The sequence below is a fragment of the Antennarius striatus genome, chromosome 21 (genome assembly GCF_040054535.1).
Source record: "Antennarius striatus isolate MH-2024 chromosome 21, ASM4005453v1, whole genome shotgun sequence".
In the NCBI taxonomy this organism is placed as follows: Eukaryota; Metazoa; Chordata; class Actinopteri; order Lophiiformes; family Antennariidae; genus Antennarius; species Antennarius striatus.
In genome coordinates, this window is record NC_090796.1 from 11,957,753 (window position 1) to 11,981,833 (window position 24,081).

The 24,081-nt window shown below is 37.1% G+C and overlaps 2 protein-coding genes across 2 annotated transcripts; both read right to left on the minus strand.

The window, feature by feature from the left end:
• Positions 1 to 740: 740 nt before the first annotated feature.
• Positions 741 to 10,247, minus strand: nploc4 (NPL4 homolog, ubiquitin recognition factor). Its single transcript, XM_068306006.1, has 17 exons — positions 10,102 to 10,247; positions 9,326 to 9,406; positions 8,416 to 8,525; positions 8,011 to 8,247; positions 7,882 to 7,930; positions 7,650 to 7,744; positions 7,449 to 7,572; positions 7,035 to 7,214; positions 6,807 to 6,893; positions 6,449 to 6,520; positions 6,222 to 6,348; positions 5,723 to 5,883; positions 4,957 to 5,028; positions 4,739 to 4,831; positions 4,188 to 4,304; positions 3,828 to 3,930; positions 741 to 3,478 (listed from the first exon to the last, which is right to left on the minus strand). The coding sequence occupies exons 1-17, from the start codon at positions 10,114 to 10,116 to the stop codon at positions 3,318 to 3,320; spliced, it is 1,884 nt and encodes a 627-aa protein (XP_068162107.1). The 5' UTR covers positions 10,117 to 10,247; the 3' UTR covers positions 741 to 3,317.
• A 1,120-nt stretch (positions 10,248 to 11,367) lies between these two features.
• Positions 11,368 to 14,484, minus strand: pde6gb (phosphodiesterase 6G, cGMP-specific, rod, gamma, paralog b). Its single transcript, XM_068306254.1, has 4 exons — positions 14,340 to 14,484; positions 12,768 to 12,988; positions 12,651 to 12,691; positions 11,368 to 12,558 (listed from the first exon to the last, which is right to left on the minus strand). Exons 2-4 carry the CDS (start codon positions 12,908 to 12,910, stop codon positions 12,482 to 12,484), a joined length of 261 nt encoding a protein of 86 aa, XP_068162355.1. The 5' UTR covers positions 12,911 to 12,988; positions 14,340 to 14,484; the 3' UTR covers positions 11,368 to 12,481.
• Between the last annotated feature and the right edge of the window lie 9,597 nt (positions 14,485 to 24,081).

Here is a 24,081-nt window from a genome sequence, read left to right on the forward strand (position 1 = left end):
TAATTTATTTGTCATTCAGTGGAGAACACTTACCTGCAGAGACAGTCAACTAATCTAATGAGGTCAAAACCGACACTCTTAAGCATCTCATTGCCTGCAAAGGTGGGAGTGTCTCAGGTTTCCTCCCCCATCTGACTCTCACACAAACTGGGCCTCATATGTCAGGATTTCACTTCAAAGTCAAGCATGAAACTGTAATGACTTTTTCCTTCAAGGCTGACCTGCTAGAGATCTTTATATTTCCCACTGTTTTAAGCATTTAAAGGACATGTTGCTATGTACACCTTAGCTGATCAATTAAAGATGACATGTAAGGAGGAAGAACTTAAGAAAAAGTGTATATGAGGTGTAAATGTGTCTGTGATGATGAGTCTCATATATAGATAGATAATTTAATAATCCCGGAGGAAATTGTAATCATATATAGGAGTAAGGACAAAAAGATGTGGACCAAGAACAGTAATACAATATGTGATAATTTACAATTAATGCTGTTCAATACTCTCCTCCTACAATGGATTTTTATACTATAATTTTTATACCACTCTATTGTAAAGTAGTTAACATTGTTACGGCACTATAAATCATGTTATACAACTTCTTATAGTAGTAAATTGCTTTTATACTACTACTGTACTGTATTATGCTATTTTAATATAAAAATCATCATGAAACATCATCTATTAGGCCTTTTCGCAATTACTCAAGTAGACATGCAACAAATCAAAGAAACGGCTATGTGCATAGGAATTTTTTTGTTTTTATTGTGTTTCAAATCCAGGTCAACAGCATACAACTTTCAGGGTCCTCTATCAGCTCAGTGGAAAGTGAGGACTGACTTTAACTCCAAGAACATGCTTGCTCAGCAAACGAAGTCTGGAGCAATACAAAAGGAAAAGGTCACTGCCGTCCATTAGAATGACATCAGATAAATCTATTTTGAGAATTCACACAAGTGGCAAGAATGATATCACCAGGCAAAGGAAAACGCAAGAATTTACACTTTCAAATTCTTCTAAATCTAAAATATACTTATTGTCACTTCATCAACTGAATTCCTCAAACTCTTACAAAGAAGTGCAAGTCTCATTAATATCAAATCTGCTGCCCACGGCTCGCCCTTGTAACCGAAGAGGCTAAACTGGAACAGGAACACCCCCAAACTCAACAAGATTTGATGATTCACTCTGGTTTTCCTGCCAGATGGAATATCCTGTTTGCAAAAAAAAAATCAATTTTGTGTGAAATTGTATGTTTAGTGAATGAACTAAACATATGTGGTGATGAAAGGTTTGAGAACTTTATCACCAGTCGGCAGCAAATCATATCAAAGATGTGGCTGGAAACAGATTCTGCTGTCAAAAACATCATAATTCATAATTAATATACCAAAGATCCAAAAATGATCCACTAGTTATCTTCTCTTGAATACATATACTTAAAAAAAAAAAAAAACTGTCGTAGCCACTTTTTTGAGCTTTACATAATAAATAAAATGGCAAATTATGTCAAGCAACACAATTTCTTACAAATATGTTTGTAACAACTGTTAATTTTTGTGTTAGATTCAAAATTACGTCACTTTTTCTTGCTATATAGATAAAGCCTCATTTATTTTTCAACATTTGTAGACATTTCTTTTTGAAATCCAGGTAATGGTGCAGAAAACTAAACATGGACTAAATGGTTTGATTTAATTAAATGGATGCATATTATGAGTACTGTATTTTCGGTAGTGTGGCTCAACAAAACATTTTGTGCCATGGAAAAAATCGTGTGAACACCACTGAACCTAAGTTATCTTAAGTTGTTGTCTCAAAAGTAACATCTTGACAAAAACTGTCTGTTTTAACCAATAAGCCAACTACTGAGTGTAAATTTCAAGGGAATTGTTCAATGTAATTACTGAAAAAAGTTCCTTAGTATCACAAATTCCAAAACAATTCCAAGCTATTTGCAAGTCTCAATACAATTAGAGGTAAGTTAAAGAATGTTTGCCTTTGTAATGCTATTGAGACAGAATTAATTGGCTGTACTGGTAACTGTAGCTCTAGAATGGAGAAAATGTTGAGCTGAACATCATCCTTGTCTCCTACTTGAAGGAGCTCAGAGCCTTTGTGTAAAAGCACAGAGAATAAATATGTGTAAACCCCAAAACAGACCATTCTAATTTCAAGGTTTTCTTAATTGCAGACGACATCCAGCACAGAGATCAGATGACACTTGCTAAACTGTGACCCCTGCAAAAGTCTTTGATGAACACGCAGAAGGGGCCCCATCGGTGAAGGAACACGGTTAAAGTGGACTGATGCCAGCAAGAAAAGAACCCAAAGTATGGCATGAGAGTGGCAAGCACCAGTTGTTTCTAGAACCACCTTGTGGGTAATACAGTGCAAGTCAGTAACAATGATGAGACTGACAGATGGCGTCTTGGGGAGTTTTGTCCAAAACAGTACATACAGCTGATAAAATAAGCTACATATTTTGCCAGCAAACCATCAAATCCAAATGTTGCACACACAACACTTCAGATAAAATGGCTTTAGGAACCACTTCCAGTTGGTTGGACATCAGTCCGAAAGTTAGAAAACAGCACGACTGACTTCTGCAATTAGTTGAGGATGAGAGGATTTTTCTGTGTATGCTTTTTAAAGTCTGGGACTTATTAAGTACAGTAATTTAATACTGAGAAATATAAACTCTCTACTTAACCAGACATACTCTGGCACTCTAAAGAGTTTTAAGGTCTGAGCTTTGACCTATGATTGTACTATAAGGGGCTTGTCAAAAGACCTATAAACACCTGAATGAGTAGAATCCATGCTGAAGATTCAAAGTTTTAAGGTATCGCTACAATCAGATAAAAAAAAAGCTCAATTAAATAACAGTATCATTCCTCAAATGTATTTATACACAAAAACTTTTTTCCAGAAGACATAGAGAGAGTGAGATGGGCACAGATATGAGAGTCTTTGCTGTTGTCCTGAGTCACAGCAGGGTTTCATTTGACGGGTGATCATTCAGGTGAGCTGTTGGTTGAAAAGTGCTTTACCTCAGTGAATCCTAATGCTCACAGGAGTCATGGCGAGGAGGGAGAAGGAAAAAGAAAGTCTGGTTTTACTTTCACTCATTGAATTTAATGTAAACGAGTGCATCCCTTTCACGCATCACAGCAGCTTGGTGAGATGGGAAGAACAAAAGAAAAACAAAAAAGGGCATCCAAATTCTTGCAGCTGGTCCTGGTGATAGAGATGTCATTGGTAAGTTAAGAGGAGGACAAGGCGGGAGAAGATCAGGGTGGAGGACGTTGGTGGGATTTAACTGCGGGGCAGGCTGCACATTTCACAGTGATCTGTGCCAGCTTGGTTCATGAAGGTGCAATGGAGGCAGGACCACATGACCGAGGAGGAGGCAGGAACTGAGGGACCGCCCATCGCGCCGTAACTCATAGAGCTGGAGGGCTGCCCTCCAACTGTACCTAGAAGGACAAGGGAGGGATATTCAGACATTAATACATTTTCATAAATACTTAATCCAGTTATTCATTTTAAAATCAATTATTTTTTTATTTATTATCAATACATTTTGAAAATAAAAACTCAAAAGTTTACTGTAATCTGTGGAATCATGGACAATTTGATTAAAAACATTAATTAAACATTCAAATAAATATCAATCTCACACCACTGCTTGATGATTTTCAAAAAAAGATTTAATTTTTGGGGGGATTATCAACTAATGATATCAACCTTCATATACAAGCTTAACAGAGCAGAAAGCTAAGAAATGAAGCATGATGTTTCCCTTAGTGATCGGCAGTGACTTACTACACAGCTGCTCAATAGTGGCCCACTGCTCGGATTTCATCCAGGTCTGTGCCAAATCCTCGTTACGAGTCCTGACTGCATCTAGCAACAAGTCTATGCTGTCCTGTGGAAACAAGCACAGCCTGTAATCCATGAAGTCGCTAACACAGATTCAGCAAAACGGTAGCTTGCGATGATTAGACTTAGCAATGATTAGACTTTTTGTTTTTGAACATTATGGGTCAAAGGTCAACTTGAAATCCTATCAACATGACGACAGGTCTTAAATTAAAACATCTTCACACCAGTAACCACTTCCAGACTGCAAAAGAATGATCATTAACCACCAAAAGGAAAATTATAAAAAGGAAGAGGCCTTACTCTCAGAGGCATTACTTCATTGGTGACAAGGAAGAGAAGGAGATGGAAGTCTGAAACAATGTCAAGGAATGCCGTGGAGTTGCACTGGGACAGGTATGTTGCTAAACTATGGAAATTCTGCAGACAAAAAAAACAAACAGAAAACACGATGCATGACTTCCTCTGACCTCTGGGGTTTATAGAATCCAAAGGTTGCCCTAACTCTCTCAGGCACCAAGGATAGTGAACTGAAGAATGTCTGTCTCGAGAAAATGCACACTACACTCTCATCATGTGCATGCTTTAGTGATGTAGTTATTGCCCTTTCAACATATATGAAGATCATTTTCATCCCAGGGATAGAAACAAATTTAAGATGTGTTAAAACAAGCAAAGCTTCCATTAAATTGTAAATCAGTTAACAATCCAGCCAAGAGTGATGTCACTGTGGCTGAAAAATTCCATTTCTACACATCTCACCTAACTACAAAACACAACACAATTGTAATACAACACTTGTACTGGAATATTTAACAGAAGATCATATTATATTTTATCTGGAATTGACTTGCTTGTATTTCTCCCGGAATATCACGGTTCTCAATGGGGAAGCGTTGTGTGGAGGAGAACGTGTACTGGGGGTCCTTTGGAAAAGTGGTAGTTATCTGTCAATGAAATGAAACCAGCACCAGAAGATTATAAATAAAAGCTACAAGGAAGGCATTGAATTATTAAGAACAGATGTTCAATAAAGAATAATATATGAACAATAAAAGTATATTTTTCTCACATCTATGATAAGGTACTCCACAGGGAGAGGCCGGGCTAGAAATGTGACATCATTTCCAAATTTGTCTTTGTCCTTTTGGATGGGTGGATGAAAAAAAATAACAACATTAACATCTGGATGAATGGAGACAAAATAACTGGACTAAAAGCAAAGCATCACAATATCAACGGTTTGAACTTTTTAGTGCTATTCATTTGTCAAACAGAAAACCATACACTATTACAGTAGTACCGTGAGATACAAATTTAATTGGTTCCGTGACTGACGTCATACGTCAAACAACTCATAACTCAAACAAATTTTCCCCATTTAAAATAACAAATCATTTTCATCCATTCCAGCCTAGTAAAAAAGCCCCAAACACCTATAAATTGTAAAAAGCAAACAAACAAATCAAAACGTATTTTTATCAAACAACAGACGTGCATACTTTACCTGTGTATGATAAATTATATATAAGTTACACAAACAACAATAAATATAACAACACACAAAAGCAACATCTTGACTCCACAAACGAAAACAAGATGCGGGCTCAACTGATGCTGCATCTATCCGCCAACTACCAGGGGTGTCCCAAAGCATGGTTCTATCTCGGATTTCTACTTGTATGTTGAACAAAAATATGGCGAGAGCAACTGCTCATATCTTTAAACACTTGAAAGTCGAGTAGCTCATATCTTAAGGTAATACTGTATACATTATATATGGATAGCTTTATGTTTAATAGTACCGATAAGTTGTCATGTCAAGTGTAAGATCTTACCTTGTAGAACACATCTGGTACGTACTGCTCAGGGCTCGACTCTTTGGCAAAGCCCAGCTCAGGAGCATCTTTGCAGGGTAGTAGGCACTCATCTCTCACCAAAGCCATGCACTGATTGGACACCTGGTATCCGTCAAAGTGCACCTGATTATCTGGACCACCTGCAAAAGCATATTAAGAAAAGACAAAATGCTTTATTGTTCGTTGAAGAAAAGTATTTTAAAAAAACAACAACAAAAAACAAAAACTGCCCCTGTTTCACACTTAATTATATCTTACAAAGAAATTATGGACTTTGGGAGAAGAAATTAAACAGGGGTCTTTCAGAAGGTGGCTTACCCACCTTTCTGATGATTAAAAATAACTGATCATTTTAGCTGAGTAACATGACTTTGTTTTACCTGTTTTGGTTTAGATAAACATACTATCTATGTGAATAGAATAATGAAGAAATTATATTCCAACTCTCACTTTAGCATTAGAGCAAACACACATATACCTGTTGCAAGCACAGTTACAAATTTTGAGCCAAAATGACCATCTCGAGAGAGTCTGCAAGGGTTTGAGTGCAGATTCTGGAAGTACCCTGCTGTGATGCACTCCTCAGCACTCAGGTAGTAAGAATCCTAATAAACCGGAAATCATGAGGACAATCATGAGAATGTTTCATGAAAGCAGCTAACTAGTCCAATGAGCAGGTAGTGTTTGAGTTAACTAAAGCCTCACCTGATTTCTCGTGTACCTTACAGTACCTATTCTGGTATCCTCAGAGATCAGATCAGTGAAGATCCAACCCACCTGAAAAATATTAAGGATAACACAGATCAAATAGGAATAGCTGAGACAATTGATAGAGATATGGCTAGTGTGCAGAAAGTAATTGCTGTCTCATTCAACGAAAAGCCCAGAAAGATAATTAGAAATTTGGCAGTAGCAGCAAGTAGACTTTGTACTAAAAAAACAAGTTTTAGAACTTTAACCTTGTATTAGCCCTGTAGACATACCATTGTTCACATTATTTAGTGAGACAACACTGAAAAAAACACTTTGTGTAAAAGCAATTGGGCGACACATGATGGCCAACCTTGCAGAGACCCAGTTTGGCAGCAATCTCATCCACAGCCACAGCTTTAGGATCATCCACCAGTTCCAGGCAGTTCTGAGTGGCATTCTAAAACAGAGTTACATGATACCAAGGAGTTACTACAAGGCTAAGAAATTCAGCATACTGTGTATTGAGCATTACTAAACCTACTTCACCAATGAAATCAACAAGATGCTCTAATCAACTCAGCTCAGACGTGTAAGTCACCTGCGGGGGCTCGTAGATGGCGGCCACCTCAGCTCTGATGCCCAGAGGGATGTCTTTGTGCTCAGTGAACCGTCCATACAAGTATCCCATCCTCTGACTGCCTGTCTTCCTCCAGAAGTCCAGGAAGCGGTCAGCAATGGTGTGGTTCTCAAACATGATGTTGTCCACATGTCTGTATTTCTGGGGAAAAGAAGAAAAATGAAATTCAGTATTTAGTATTTCTCCTACCCAGAAATAGAAAAAAATGGTGAATTGGATACATGTTAGAAAAAAACATTTGTATAAAGGCTGATTCAAAGAAAACTTTGAAACTAAAAAAAAGAAATGCACTGCCTGGGCAGGTAATACTGCGCACACATTGGTTGTTTATTGTTGTGATCATCAATTCCACTTTCAAACACTAAGATTGCATACCTGTCTGTTTAGTGTGATGGCACTGGGCTGGCACTTGGTGCAGATACCCTCTGGCCAGGGAGGGTGGCCCTCACAACCTGACTTGATCTTACAGCTGATGTTTTCCAAAGCAGCAAATTTACCTCTGCAGAAGGGAAAGGCAGTGTTAAAATTGAGAGGAACATGAGGATTTCCGATAAGTCATAAAAAACAACTTCTAACTTGTCTGCTCCACCGGTCAGCTTGCGTAGGTATGCATGGAATGACATGTGTTTCACTGGTGGGTCGAGGTGATTCAGGTAGTCTTCATCAAAAGGCTGATGAAAATAAAAGGCGGCAGAGTTTAAATGAGTACAGTAGAATGCATTTCTGCATTTTTTTTAGTATATAATGGTACTGCAACAATTATGGATTTTAAAGTCAAAAATACAGTATAAACAATGAATTAGCTTACCTCTAAAGGTACGCAGTGCACACATTTTCCAAGGGCACCATGGCGACATCTGTAACAAGACAAGAACTGAATGAATCTTGTCTGACATTTGTTTCTAATTTGGGCGTTCACAGTAGGTCTTTTTCTTACAGTTGTGGGTCTTTATTTCTGTAGATTTTGCCATCTTGTTTGGCCAAATACTGATCAATCTCATCCTCCTGGACCTGAGGAGCTGAAAAGGACCGAGGGATCACGGAGGATGAAGAAAAAGATGAGGAAGATGAAACGTATGGTAGTGATGAAGATGAGTGGGGGGTCGCAGTGTCCATCACCTCCCCAGAAGATGTTGAAGATCCTGAGGGGAACAGAAACAGCATGTCGCCATGCCTTGGAAGGAGAAAAGGACAACATAATTGCACACTTGAAATAAAACATTTAGTTAATTTCTTAAAAATTTGGAAGATGCGTGTCACCTAAGAGAATCACTGACCTCTATTTATGGGATTGTTTGAAAAATCTAGACTTTATGAATCAATGTTGTTTTTTATTACTTACTTGATCTTAAGCAGGCTGAGAGATTTGTTCTGGGAAAGGATCTCTCCGGTCTTATTGCGGTTCAGGTATATAGAAAACCCATTACAATTGAACCCAAATTCTTTCGCTACCTGAGAGAAAAAAAGTACAGTATGCTGATATGATGGATGACTATCCCACATGAGAATACAAAATGTAAAAATGCACTTTGTGAAATTGCTTAAGACAGAATCCAGGAGGAAACTATAGTAGAAAAAAAATTGCATGAGAGAATCAGCTTGCAGAAACAGCTTGCAAAATTATCAGAGAGTCAATACTCTGAGCTGACTGGCCAGCAGAGTATTTCATGACACTTTAATCGCTATATCACACATCAGGCAGAAAGTCACCCAAATGCTGGGTATTCAGCTTTAATTCATTTTTTAACTAAACAACCACAAGCTAATTTTTAGCATTACAACCTGCAGGGTTACCACTGTGTCTGCCTTGTCTGCCTCACTCTCCTGGTTCTTAATACACCCATCGCTGTCAGCACAATGGCATGGAATAAAAACCACGTGTGACAAACATGCTGTTGTAGCACATACATTTTTAATGTGGGGCTGGTGCAATGCTCTGCTGCGAGTGGTATGCTAGAACATGGCTCATTTAAATTCAAAATCTGGATCAATAGTTAATGGACTTCTTCTGAATGTAATAACAATTCTAACTGGTAAGGAACTGAGATGATCAGTGAGCCAGGAAATGCATCCACTTCAAGTAGTTCAACCAGCCTCAAAACAAGAAAAGAGTGGCACAAGCAGAGGCAAGTGTACTTCCTTAAAACAATGTGGTATACATTTTTGCATTACTGTTGAGCCAGTACCCTTTAAATTTGCACCCTTGCATGAAAAATTTGCTAAATATATACCGTTATGTTTAAACAAGGTACCTTTTTAAGAAAAGTAGCTGCTGTCTCTCTCTTTGTAGACGGAATTTTCCTCATCCCATCTGGGGATTGTACCCTGATGATCTAAAAAGAAAACATTGAACATAAACATCATTTCGTTTCCCACCTCCCTTCAAACAACTGAGAAAGATCGATTGTAAGGTTTTGGGGGGGGGGGTCTGATCAATACAGTCAGATATGATCTTTAGACAGTACATCTCCCACTGTTATCCTCTTATTTACAGTGTTGTCAATGTCTTTACAACAGTGACAGTGCAGAAATTAACTATCGTTAACGTTGCTGTTAGTACAGGAGACTGCACTTTTCAACAAGACATTTTAACATTAGGATGTTAAATATGAATCAAACAACGTTCAATAAAGCGAACCTTGTGGGGCTTATTCATGGTCAACACTTTTGAACGTTTTATCTATTTAATCGCCAACATATTAGCTGCCACGATGTTCACGCAGCACACTACAGTTAATTGTACCCGTCCAGATGAAACACGCTAAATCAACCACTATCCTCCCGAAAATTTTAACGGTTATATACCTTTCCCATCGGCCTTTAATCTGAATGCCATCTGCTAGCTAAAGAGCTAAGATTAGCCAGTAAGCTAACCAGGCCCAAATCACCTAACTAATGAAAGCGAACTAACCTTAGCTACCAAGCTAATTCTGCTGCCTCATCACTCTAGACTTCGGCTAACAGGCTAGCTAGCATTAGCCGAGTTGATCCCTCACTGGTGCTAAATAACAACCAATGTTATACTTACAATATTATCTGCCATGTTGCTCGGGCGAGCGCTCGCAATTTATATCACTGTGTAAGTAACCAGGCACTCCAACAACAAATTTCACGTTACGCTGCTCTGTGTCAACGAAACTCCATAACACAACTCATACAACGGGTGTTGCACGAGTAAATGACCGACGGTTTCCCACTGGTCCGACGCTGAAGCAGTCACAACCGAAACATTTTTTTAGAAGAAAAATATCGTTCCACTTTTCAGTTGCCTGTAGCAACCATAACATCGGGGGAAAAAACAAGTATAAATCTTTTCTGTAAAATACAGGTCAAACGTTTGAATTGCTTTGTAATTTAAAAATAATTTTTTAAATACTTAATTTATTTAATTTATATTAAATTAAGCCGGAGTTGTACATTTTTGTATGTACACATACAAATGGAATGATCAAAAATCAAGGATTACAAACCAAGGAGGCACACAAATTGTTACTCATATTGTTTGCTGTAATGTATTGAACTAGAATTTCAGCAGCTAACAACCTCAATACACAGTGAGATGTATAGTTTCCACAGATTATGCAGTTAATGTTATAATATGTTGACAATTTCATGACTTATTTGTAACCACAACGTAATTACACGTATGTAATATGATATAATATAATATAATATATATGATATGATATGATATGATATGATATGATATGATATGATATGATATGATATGATATGATATGATATTATATTATATTATATTATATTATATTATATTATATTATATTATATTATATTATATTATGATAAAAGCAAAGTATTTAAGTTGTTTATTTGGAAGGTTATATTAATTTTACTCCACCCTGTTTTTAATTACTGTAAATGTTTTAATGAACCTTATTCAATCAAATACAATCAAATAATCAAAAGCAGAAAGTTGTTCATATAAATATGAGCTATATAAACTAATGATGCAGGGTTTACATTACAAACCCTACATATGAGTCCATTTAACTGTCTGAAATGCTTAATTAAAATGTATTCAATATAATGTGACTGATCAATATCAAGCTACTGACCTAGGAACGGTTTTGATGAGAATAAACAAATCCCCATTTCTATTTTCCTCTTTTTATGTTTTTTTTTTCTCATCTTGTATATAGGTCAATGCTCCATTAGATATCTCTCCAGATCGGAGCACTTATCGAAAAATATGTCTTACTCATCCTTCTGTCATCCCTCACTACAACAGCATAACCAATGTCACCATTATTTGAAGAAAGACTGACCAGAGAAAAATGATCAACGTCCTCATTTATATCTTGTTACTTTGAGTACTGCTTTTGAAAAATGAAATCATGAATCATAAAATTACAAAATTACAAGTTCTGGGAGCAATATTTAACTGGAATGATGGTTCATTGATAATTAAAAGGACAATTGTGAAGAAACAACAGTAAAATCAAAAACAAATTACTCTGAAAAATAGATGACAGAAATGAGGAAAAATTAAAAACGTACCTACAAGATAACAATAAAAGAGAACAAAAATGTTGTCCTTCGACATACAAATATAAACACGCAGGTTGTGTGATAGTAAGAGAAATAAACATACAAACATCAAATACATACAGAGTGTTATCATACATTTCCCATATATGTCACTAAAGTTAATAGACACTAATGTTAACATGTAGCTCTGCCAAAATGACTTGCCATAAAAGAATTCTGGTTTCCTGGAGATAAACTATCTGGTTGTTGGCTGTAAAGACTTCCACATACTGTATTATGACTGGAAAGAATTTGGGTGCACTTAAAAGTTGATCAGAGGGAGAAGAGGGATATCTGAAGATGATTGATCAGCATTATCCCATGGAAAGGCAATGCTCAGAAATGGCAAGCTGGTGTCCATTCTACAGAATTTAGGTTTTGTATTTCATGTTCGGCATTGATGGACAAGCCTCTGAGATGACAAGAGTTGCACCGAAGCACAGAAAGTGGGAACCCAGACACTTCATGGGTTTGTCACTTAAACTCAATTTGAGGCTTCCTTGCTTGTTTAAGTTTAAGGTTTTCTCTGTGAGATGAATAGAAAGAAGAAGAAAGAAAAGAAGAGATGATGTTTAAGAGTGACTAAGCTGTGCTAAAGATTTGAGAATTAAATTAAAACTTCAGAAGTTCAGAGTTCAGAAGAATCTTAGCAGAAGAATCCATTGAGAGATAATAGAAAGGTATTTTTTATAGATTATTTTTCTCTTTTTCCATTTTTTTTGTGTTTGTTACAATATCATTATTGTAGTTCATTGGAATAGTTCAGTTGGGAGCTAGGAGATGGGGCCTGAGGCAGATGGTTTGAAGTGCATGGTCACGGTCTGTAATCTTCAGAGGTTTGTTGTGAGCTACAGGAAAGCTCAGATGATGCCATATTGGGCCAGCTCATGGAGCTCCAAGTGATTGAAGGCCTCCCATGGGCAAATGACAGTGATGTCTGAAACAGAAAACAGACAAGGTGTTATCACATCTATTGATCAGAGAAACAGATATACTGTCAACTACTTTTAAAACTTGAACTGAGCTCACCTGTGCCTAAGCCCTCCATTCCAGGGATATCATCACCGAAGCTGCAAAGAAATAGAAATTAAAAACTGTGACTTTTCATTATTTCCGAACAATAAAAACAAATAATTCAAGACATACCCTTGGACTCCTTTCTTTGGAGGCTTGCTCTTGAACTGACGAGTCTGCCTCTGTTTGAACTTAGGTGGACCCTTACGTGGGGTGGCGGGGCCTCCGCTGACACGGGTGGCCGACTTGATCTCAGCTTTAGGCTCAAGATTCATTTTGACCAGTTATGGTACCTGAATGCACGTTGTTGACTTTAGAGATACCTCGTCAATATTTTGTTTTTGTTGTGATATCTTCATTTAAGAAAAAAAGAAAGAAAAAGTTATATAATTAATGCAAAAGAAGACATCTCAAAAACATGGGATACTTTCACCTGTTTTATCATAACTATGACACTCTCTTTAACCATCACTTACATGTAATGGTTCATCTGCAACCTCTGTCACCTCTGACTGACATCAGAGGTTTTAATCCTCTTATTTGTCTGACAAGCAACAGGGAGGATTTACATGTACGTATTTCCTTGTGATTTATAGTCTCGGATTCAATACGTTATTGCATGTCCTGTGAGGATGACCCAATTTTCCCATAATCCCTGGCTCTAATTAATGAGTACTACGTTGTTGTCTATTTCAAGCTGTCTATCCACAAGTAATCTTGTTAGAGCAAGGACAGCACAGCAGAAACGCTGAGCATGCACAGAGGGTCTCAGTGATCAATCCACTCAGTGTGTCCTGAAGAAATAACAGTCCTGGACAGACCTTTACCGCTAATATGATCACAATGGGTTTCATGGTAATGTGCTTGAATAATTCATCCAGTCACACGTCATTCAAAAGCCAAGTGTAAAATGGATGTATATTTAATATAGTTACACGTGTGTGGTATAGGTGTATTTCCATAGTGGCTGGTTTGTAATTGCTGGCAATCATGAATAACTAAATAAATAAACAATATGAAAACATGTTGTGAGAGATTATTTATTGCAACTATTTTTGTAATCAGTTACCTATTTTCACACAATTAAAACCAAGTATATCGAAAGGCAAAATATTAACTATACATCAATATTATAATTAAATTTAATGGGTTTTTTTAAAAACATTATTAGGATTAGAAAAGCATTTTCTTTTCCTGAATAGAAAAAAGCGATGCCACAATCAAAACTCTGAGTTAAACAAATTGCTTTACATTCACCTACAAAGTTATTAACCACATTACACATTATCTTAATAGATTTTTGTCGAGGCACAAAGAGAAATTCCTGTAATATAATGATCAAGAAAAAAATTGGTATATTTTGTCATTATTATCAAGCCCCAGCTGTGCTGATCCAAAGGTCTAAGTAATGAACACAAATATAACTAAAACTGTTCTGCAGTATTTATTCTTGAAGTCTTTTCCTCTTGTCTAATTTGTTTTTGAATTTTAATTTTTGTATATCATATGTCAACTGAAATATTGATCACTTAATGTTTGACATAATGAAAGAAAAAATTGTTTGAGCTGCGCTCGCGATGGTCATACACTTTATATCCACTACTGATAATATACATTGACCTTGAGTGACTCCAGAGTAGAATTCTAATATACACAACTCTTTGTAGTATCTGTATATGAAGCTGTGTTTGTGGATCTACTCACCAGCTTCTTGGGTGACGGACAGCTAAACGAGTGAATATACTCTAACTGCAGCCCTGGTCCGTCTATCAGATGAAAGGAGTTCTAGCCTAGGTTTCCTGTGAGGGCCACAGGATGCTTAGGGCCACTCTTATATACTGAGAATGCAGAGAAGATTACAAATGCACCGCCTCCCTGTTTGAATGTCAACAGTTCACATGTTGTGTATCCATGTGGGGTAACGTCAAAGCAGTGAGTGCTGTACCATCTCATTGTTTTGGATCTCAATTTTCAAATTTAGAGAGAATTTTGGATGAAATTGTATGATTTAAAAAATATTTATTAATATATTATAATACTTGACACGCAAAATTGGAAGAAGTGTTTTGGAAAATAAAAGAATGACTGAAATTACTTCATGACATTATGCTGTTCTTGTGATCAAACTGATATTGAACAACCATATGAAGTCCAAATTGCTATGCTTAATGCACCAAAAAGAAAAAAAAAGAGAAATAAAATAGAAAGTATATACTGGTAGTTGTTTTGAATGATTGAAAATGATTTTCATGCATAACTGTTACAAAAAGTAAATGGTGAAGTGAAAATAAAAACATTTTATCATCTTTCCAGTCTGGTCTGATTGTGCATGTGTGCTTAAGGTTAACACAGTTCAACTACCTGCAGGGACAGTGGGGGTGATCGTCTGGCATCATCATCTTTGGGATAAGGGGAAAGAGATTTTTTGGGAACAGCTTGTACCTGTAGTTTCAGACTACAAAAGGCTAAGAATGCAGAAACCTTAACTTGAGACAATCATCTCTCCTTTAATTTTGGATTTTTATACATGAAAAGACTAAAGACATACAGTATAACTTAAAAATCTATTCACCCTACATTTCCCATAATGCAGCTCAGTAGCAACTCTCATTAGATTCATGCCAATGTCTTTGAACAAATCATCTAGCACTTTCGATGATGTTACATAATCACAGCTGATGGAATTCATCATTCACCCTATAACTGGAAGCTAAGCCCTAAAAATGAATCCTAGTGAGATATTATTTCAAAGTCCATGCCACAGCTCTCCTGAGGGCATGTCCATTCATTTTCCAGATAACCCCTAAGCTGTCAGCAGGAGTGCACACGTGTGAAGATTTATTTGCACTACTGATGATCACTCACTATGGCTGGCAAAGATCTTACACACCTGTACAGCATTCATTTATTTAGAATGCTCCCATTCACCTATTATTATACTCCAAAAGAAATCAATCTGCATCTTTAAGAACCACAATAGCAGTGATATAAATATATTGAACTGAAATCAGCTGGATGGCTGAATGATATGCACACAAAAAAATGAAAACACATTTGATAAATAACAATAGTGAATTTTTTGATAGTTCTTGGGTTCCGATTATGGGAAGTGTAATTTTTGTATTTCATTTTCACTGAAAAAGTATATATAATAAAGAAAATGAGAGGTTGTTGTCTGGCTATCCTTTTATCATCTTTTAATGACATAATTATGATTTGACAATACATTTTATTATGTATATTAGATATTCCAACATTGTAAAGTGCAGTGCCCGCAGCTATCTTGGTAATATCTTTTCATGATATGTAGCTATGACTGTTGAGGTGCATTCCCACACCATACCTAATTTTTAAAAAAAGGGAAAGAGATGATCATGGTTTGTCTTTTCACTGATCTATTGTGACACTCTTAATCTGTACCAAAAAAGTTTGTTCCATCTCTGCAGTCTGACTTGTAGGCTGGAGCATCTCTGTAGCACAACACTTTCATAATTGTAGGTTTTGATACCTTTTGGCAACTTTGCCACATTGTGATTATTATATTTCAACGGACCATCGGACCTTCTTCACCTCAGGAACCCCAGTAACCTGACATGATTAAACAGTTCATACCCAATCATGCATGAAATGCAGGAACTGAACAGACTTCCTATCTGTATTTGATTTTTGACAATAAAGTTGACTATGACTATGAGATGGTTTGTGTTACAGAACAACTGGTATGATGTTGCATCGGTGGCATTGGCACTAATCCATCTTGAGTTCTTTTCCATCACGTCAGTGTCACAGGGTACAGCGTTATGAATATGATCAAAGTGTAATCCCCTGCATAACCTAGATCAAAGAACTACAGGCTGGAGCTGCCCTCTAATATCTGTATAATCATGACAGACTGCATCACTCACCAGACTACAGCTGAGTCAGAGGAATCAGGGTCAGCACCACCACAAAGTGGTCCTGTGAGAGATATGGACACCAGGCTCAGCTGACTGAGTGACGTCAGTCTAAAATCTGAACATGCTCTGCGTCTGTCCTGACATAATCCATCAGATTATTACTTCCAGAGGCCTCCTCCATTCATCTATTTACACCTATTTAGATCAACAGAAATTTTTTGTGAAATATTTTTAAAAAAAAATACTTTACTGATATTCAGATGTTTCTGATTTTTCTTTTTAAAGTTGGTTGCATATATGCCAGGATAAGTTACAAGTTACCAGGCCATTTCCTTGATGAAAGCAAGTTTACAGTTTTTTTCACACCATCTTCTCAAAGTGTCTTCATTTGTTAAACAACTGTTTACAACACTTCCAGTGCAGAAAATAAATATGTGCTTAAACAAAATGAATCTAATAATCAGAAAAACACAATAAATATATATTCAGTGCTTTAAATTATAACTTCAAACAAGATGTTAAAATGTGCAAACAACTGTCATGACTACAGGAACATGACAATGAATCTATGAAGCGTGCAATAATTGAATCAGCTGGTAAATGAGAAAATACAGATGATACATATTGTTCTTCTAAAAGGTTTTGAAATTCATAAAAATTGAGAGATAAAGTTATTATGTCTCATTTGGAGGTAACATTTGCAACTGAAGTGTTATATTAACTACTTCCACTCATTTTGACACTCAGTAAATGAAAGATTATCACATAAAAACCATGCAACACTTATCAAATGTCTACACTGTGGTTGAGAACCACTGGAATAAAAGAGACCAGTCACGTCTTCTTCAAGAGTCTAATCTCCATTTTTAGGTAGGTTTTAAGGTTCTCATCGAGGACGTTCTCCTCAATAGCAGCAAGCGCTCTGTCGCCTCCGTCATGGTAGTAGGCCAGGAGCTGCTCTGCATGCTCGATCCACACACAGTTATGACAGCCACTCATGCAACAGTGGGTAGGAGCCGGCGGTGGACCCTGGTCGGGAGACCATGAAGAGGCGTTGTGACGACGATCTGGTTCAATACACTCAGAGGAGTCAGGATTAGGCAAATCAGGACTATTTGACCGGAAACGGATGGCACCCATTTGTGGACCTTGTCTCCATGAATGTAGAATGCAATGGTAGAAACAATCTCTCATGTGTAGATGGGAGAGGACACACAGCTGGAAAAAAAAAACGTAGAATATGATGTGTTTTAGACATTTTTTATTCGTATTCTTTTACATAAATGCTTTTTATGTTTAAGAATGCAAATGATAAATGTCAGAGCGCAGTTTGTTCTTCGTACAAGACAAACAACAAAAATAAAAATAATAAATAAAACCCGACACTCTGATAAAATGTTATATCAAACTTAAGAGTTTTAAAAAAAAAGTTTATAAAAGAGCTGGCAGTAATAAGTACGTTCAATAACTAATTACGTATACAGTATAGTTATTCTAAACAATAACACGTAATGTTTAGATTTCGCTCAGAAAATCGTTGAAAAGGAAAGGTTGGATGAATGTCAGCCTGTGTGTGCACCTTCGGTAACATTAGCATCTGTACAGCTAACACCACAGTGCGGTTAGCTTAGCTACCAACCTTGTGTAAAGACACTGTCGACCTCACCGCGTTTACACTCAAAGCCAACATCGTCGGAGAAAACAGGAGCCCCGGTGACGTGTCCGCATAATTAATTTTCTTTTAACTGCTTTTCCTCTTAACTGTTTCAGGCTCTTGGAATCACATATCCGAATTCATCTGACTTCCGAGATTCTTGCATCACTTCCAGTTGTCCTGAACTTTGACCTTTATGGTCAAATATGTTGATTGGTGGCCAGAACACAATGTGACAAATCACATGGCAGGTTTCTAATTTTAAACCAATGGAAAATGAAGTCGCAACCTTTGGGCGGGTCCCACGATGTCGCTGCACGTTCAATCTCTATCCAGCAGGTGTCGGTATTTTTTTGTGAATAGACGCGCTAGTTGAATTTAAACAGGCCAAAAACACGCAAATCTTATTTAGAACAGTACATTGTGCAAAATTACCGAATGAGGTTGAAGTCAATTCAAATATTGCATATACTCAAACTATATCATCATTTCTTCTTCTCCTCCTTGTTTTTTTTTTATATCTACAGTATATCATCATTCATAGGTATAGATATAAAAAACATCAGTTATCAGTTTTTAGTCATAATACGTCTGCGTGACTAACATTTTTATTACTATACGGCTCGTAGTGGCTGATTGCACTGAACAAGACTCATTGATGCCTAGAGGCTGCATGTGCCTTGTTCTTCTTTGCCTTTCGCCTTTTTCCTTCAGGGGTCGCCACAGCGAATCAATTGTCTCCATCTAACCCTGTCTTCTGCATCCTCCTCTCTCACACCAACTACCTTCATGTCCTCTTTCACTACATCCATAAACCTCCTCTTTGGTCTTCCCCTAGTCCTCCTGCCTGACAGTTCAAAACTCAGCATCCTTCTACCAACAAGGCATCCTTGTGCCTTGTTAGGGCCATGAAATCTATTTCTGGGACAAAACAACACATTTCTGTTCATCTAGACAGAACAACGTTATAACGAATATCTAATTTTTGTGTGTGATTCCAATTTAATGTTCTCATTAAATGCCTGTGTAATGCCTTTGATCCTAAAAGTTATAGGTTCATCCTATAAATTGTTAATAAATGAATAAAATACTAGATAATAGCAAAATAATTTAGAAAATAATAAAATACAAGCAGTGATAAAGATGTATTGGTTGATAACATGACTGATTTCAATATCATAACTTGGCTTTGACTATATAACAACCATTTACTAACATAATGTCAACTTTTGTGTTGTCAACTATAATTACTTGATCTTACTTCCAAACCCAGAAAGTGCAAATAAATATAGAAAAAGAAACAAAATGTCCAAGGCCAAGGCTGAAAACAGTGACTTAAATAAGAACGACTTGTCAGGCCGAGTATCCTTATATGTTTCCCATACATCCTTTTTGAAGCTGAAATAGCATTTAGGCCTAAAGATTGAAACAGAGATTAAGAATAAACTCTTGACCCATTCACTGATGTACAGTACTGTATGGGGACATGCATGTGTGAGGAGGTGTGTTTAATGGCGGAAAGAGAAGAGGTGTTAGTCTTTGGTCCCCACAGACTGCAATGTTTGCAAGCCACATCCATGGTAACGTTGTGTTGAAACACAGCAGCTGCTCAGCCTGGCATGAGATACCAGGTGTGTGGTGGGGCATGTTATCTCACTGGAGGCCCTGATCACGATGTGACCATATTCCAAAGAGAGGCTCTCCCTTAGTCATGCTTCACAGAAACTCAGGCCTCTGTTCAAATGCGAAAAGCCAACAACAGTTAAAAGGCTGCTGATATTGTTTTGAAAGAAGGGATGGATTGCAAATACGGTAATCCCCAAACAGTAATAAACAGACAATGGGAAGTAGCTTTGTACACAGACAGTAGAATGAACTGAATCACAAGTTTTTATAGTCCAGTTAGGCTTAGTCTTCCAAAAATGGTCTTATATTAAGAATCCATTTCACAGTGGTTTTTGCAATTGCGAGGTGTGCCTGCTGGGTCATGTATCACTACAAATACAAGAATGATTGGATGGATTAACTTTATTAATTGCATAACATGTGGATATGCCTGTGTCAATTATATGTAATACCCTTCACAACATCTATAGAATGAAGATATAACGAATAAGAAACAAAAAAATATTTACATGCTGGGCAATATTACAACATGTGTCAGTGCTCCTTTGAGAACATTATTGTTAACCCCACAGTCATTAGTGTGCCCGTCTGACCGTCCATCTATAATAACTTTTATTTTAAGGTGTGCCTGAAGGGTCGTTTTCTTGGTCGTTGCATATTTTACAAACTATACATTCTGTCCTCACCAGACACCCGAAGTTTTGCTTTTTTTGGTTTTTCTGATAGTGGTCTCTCAGTCAAAAGTCATGGGAGGTTTTTTCTTTACTTACTGATAAACAAACAACCTCTGCAGAGGAAAATCCACCAGACAGAAATGCTGATGAACAAGATAATTTCTTGTTTTTTTGGGGTTTTTTTTACTCACGTTTAGAAAAAGAAGACCTGACTATGTTTGATATCAGTTTGTGTCGGTCAGCTCAGAGAATCTCTTGAGTATGTCGGGGATGTGAGCACAGAGGTTGAAGTGGTCTATTTTCCTTAAGAATATCCTCACAAGCAGTCCCCTCACAGCCCTGCTGCTGGATTACATTTCTCTTAACACCTTTTCTTTTGGAAATCCTGGAGCTCTGCTCCACCACCTCCTCTGAAGGGCTTTGTGCCTGAAAGGTGAGGCAAAACAAAATGGAACACATTTACAGAAAATAAACTCAAATGGAAGTGGTTATTTTTGGTACTGTTACACTTGAAACATTTTTCATAACCTGGTAGTTCCAGAGGACTCCCATGGGTTTCAGGGGGAATTATTGGAGTCCTTGTAAAGATGAGTTCATCATATCACATTACTCTGTCACAAACTGACAAATATAATATTATATTTTTATTACTATTAACAGAAAAATTCTCCTAAAAGCTTTTCAATATACAGTACTGTGTTCAGTTATATAGCATGACATAATTCGACACACAGAAATACATACAGGTATAGTTGAAAGACTGAAGGCATTCCCATTATCCCTTTGGCATGCTGATATGCTCTGGAAATGTTTGATGCTATGATGTGTGGTGAAGTAAAGTTACCTTTGAAAAAATATTTACCATAACTATACCACTTGCCTACAAATCTCTTCCAGTTTGATACTGCACATAGGCAACTCTAAATAGAATTGAAAAATAAATGAGATAAAACGAGAAACTGAATATATTGTAATAATTTTTATCAATGCCTTCACAAGAACTGATATGCTTATTTGAGATTTTTTGGTGGACTCAGCAACACTTTAAAAATGGGAACAGTGCCCGTCTCAAATATTGTGAGGGATGCTTGAAATGCAGAATGCTCACGCAGACATACGCAACACACAGCTTTGTTCTGGCTCCATGCATTCAGCATGAGAAGGATTACTGTAGTGTTATCACTGATAATCCCGGTGAACAAAAGGCCTTGAAGTATTTCTAACAACCTGTTGAACGTTCTGCAACACTTTGCTGTCTAACTGTCCAGTATATTGGTAAGGATTTACAGCGATGCAAACCCAAACAAAAACACAGAAAAAAATCCTAAAATTGCACCAATCCAAATCAACTGTGGTAGAAACCATGAGATAAATCTGCATTGTGTGAGAAGGTTTAGTAGAAGGTCATACAGAGTTTAGGTGATCTGAGCTCATGTGATTTGCCTGATACAGTTGTGGTGCTCATGAAGTAGTATTTGTGTGCTGCAGCTGTGTCAACAAGCTACGCAAACAGTTTCCCTCAATTGGGAAAAGTGACAACAGTTTTCTATTTCATTGCACTCACTTAATGTGAAGAATGGCATCTCTGATAAGTCAGTATCTTCTCTATTTGAGGATGAGCTCAAAATCTTACATTTAAAAAGTATCAGGGAGGTGTACTGCACTCAGGTGTCCTTCCTCAAGGTCGTCCTGGTTGAATCACAGCACCAGCTTTGTCCTAACGTACAAAGACCCCATTGTTACCTGGAGGGGGGGGAGCGGCCGGGTCAGTGCACGAAAATGACGTCGGTAATGACAATGTCAATGCCTTACTTCAAAAGACAACCAGTCCAGAAATGTATCCCTGTGTGTATGTTAATATGTCACAGTGAGGAAGTGTGGGTGAAGATGGCAAAAAGATTGATGGAGGGATCTAATCATGGATTCTTGTCCTTCTTCTATAATGACAAGTAATCAAATTCTCCACCGCAGATCTGGTTGTTTTCCAGCGGGATATAATTGTTGGAACTACTGATAATAATTTTATAAACTTCAGGGCTTTTGATAATGATGACAAGTTTTTGACTTAACATATGCTGGATAAAGAACACATAAAATCAATAGCTACTATAGCCTGAGTTTTTACTTCACTCACCACAATGTGGATCATTATTTTATATGTAAACATAGCTTAACATTAACTCACACTTCATTCATGTGACTAATTGCGCTTGAGCATGAGAATTCTGGCTTGACTCTCTAAACCAATAACCATCTCGTCTGTGAATCAACTCTGTTTATTTGTACAGTTCAGATCAAACTGCTTGTTAATCATTCTTCAGTGTTTTTGCGTGGTTCCATAAAGGTCTGCATGACTGAGTAGCTGCAGATGAAGGAGCTTAAATGCACAGTGAGTAATGACACATTGACCAATCAGTGGTCTGTGATTGTTGACACCTCAGTCACTAAACACCTTCACTGAACCAAACTATGGCTCTGTTCAGCTGCTCTGCATAGCAGCACGGAAAGTTGTAAATGATTAACAGATGCATTTTATTTTATTTTTTTAGTTTTATCATGTTATTAATGTAAAGTGCAGCACGCAGTGGAAAGAGATAATTAGAAAAGTTGAGGGCTATAAATTTGTGGCTCTCCTCCTAATTGATGGTTTGTTCAACCATCAGAGGAATGAAAGGCTAGGAAGCGAGGAGGGTTGCAAACTGTGAGGGGAGGTATGTGTTACTTTGATGAGACAGGCATGCTTTCATTCGAAATTTCAAGCACCAGAGTTCTGGGCTCATGTTTGCCTGCCAATTATAATGGGTTGAGTTTATCAGGCAGAGACTCACTGGGACCAACAACAAGCAAAGCTACATATAGTCACTGATAATAAAGTGTTACACCTCAGTAAAAGGTTTGCCTAGGATCACATTACATTACTAACATGATAATCACTTTATAGTTACATAATTACAATACATATTTTGGTCAAAGATATCACAAATGATGAGTGGCTGAGATTACCTAAATAAATGTCCTTGGCTTTCAGATCACTTCAACACCCTTTCTTATTGTGCATTTTAGCCTGTCAATATACTGAGTATGATTGCACACAGTTCATGTGTGCATGCTACTACTGTAATAGGGCAAACGGCTCTGCAGCTCAGATACTGGGGCTATCAGCAGGATAGTCTCTTGTGCCAATTAGCTCACACTTAAAGCATCTCACTCTCCTGACATGGTGGTTCCAGAGAGCATTGTTGATTTCCTCCCTTTTTCTGGATGCACTCTTCCTCTCATCGAATACTCAATCAATCAATCAATCAATCAATCAATCAATCAATCAATCAATCAATCAATCAATCAATCAATCAATCAATCAATCAATCAATCAATCAATCAATCAATCAATCAATCAACTTTTATTTATATAGCACTAAATCATATCTGAAGACATTTCAAAGCAGATAGAAAGTACAGCAGAAAGCCAACAATGTGAGAAAAGTCTCACATGTTTCACCCTAATTCCTGGATGTTTTTGGTTGCCTGGTCTTGAGGCATCCAATATTCTTTATCTATTTCAAATAGTGCTTGGCAACACAATAAATATAACTGTA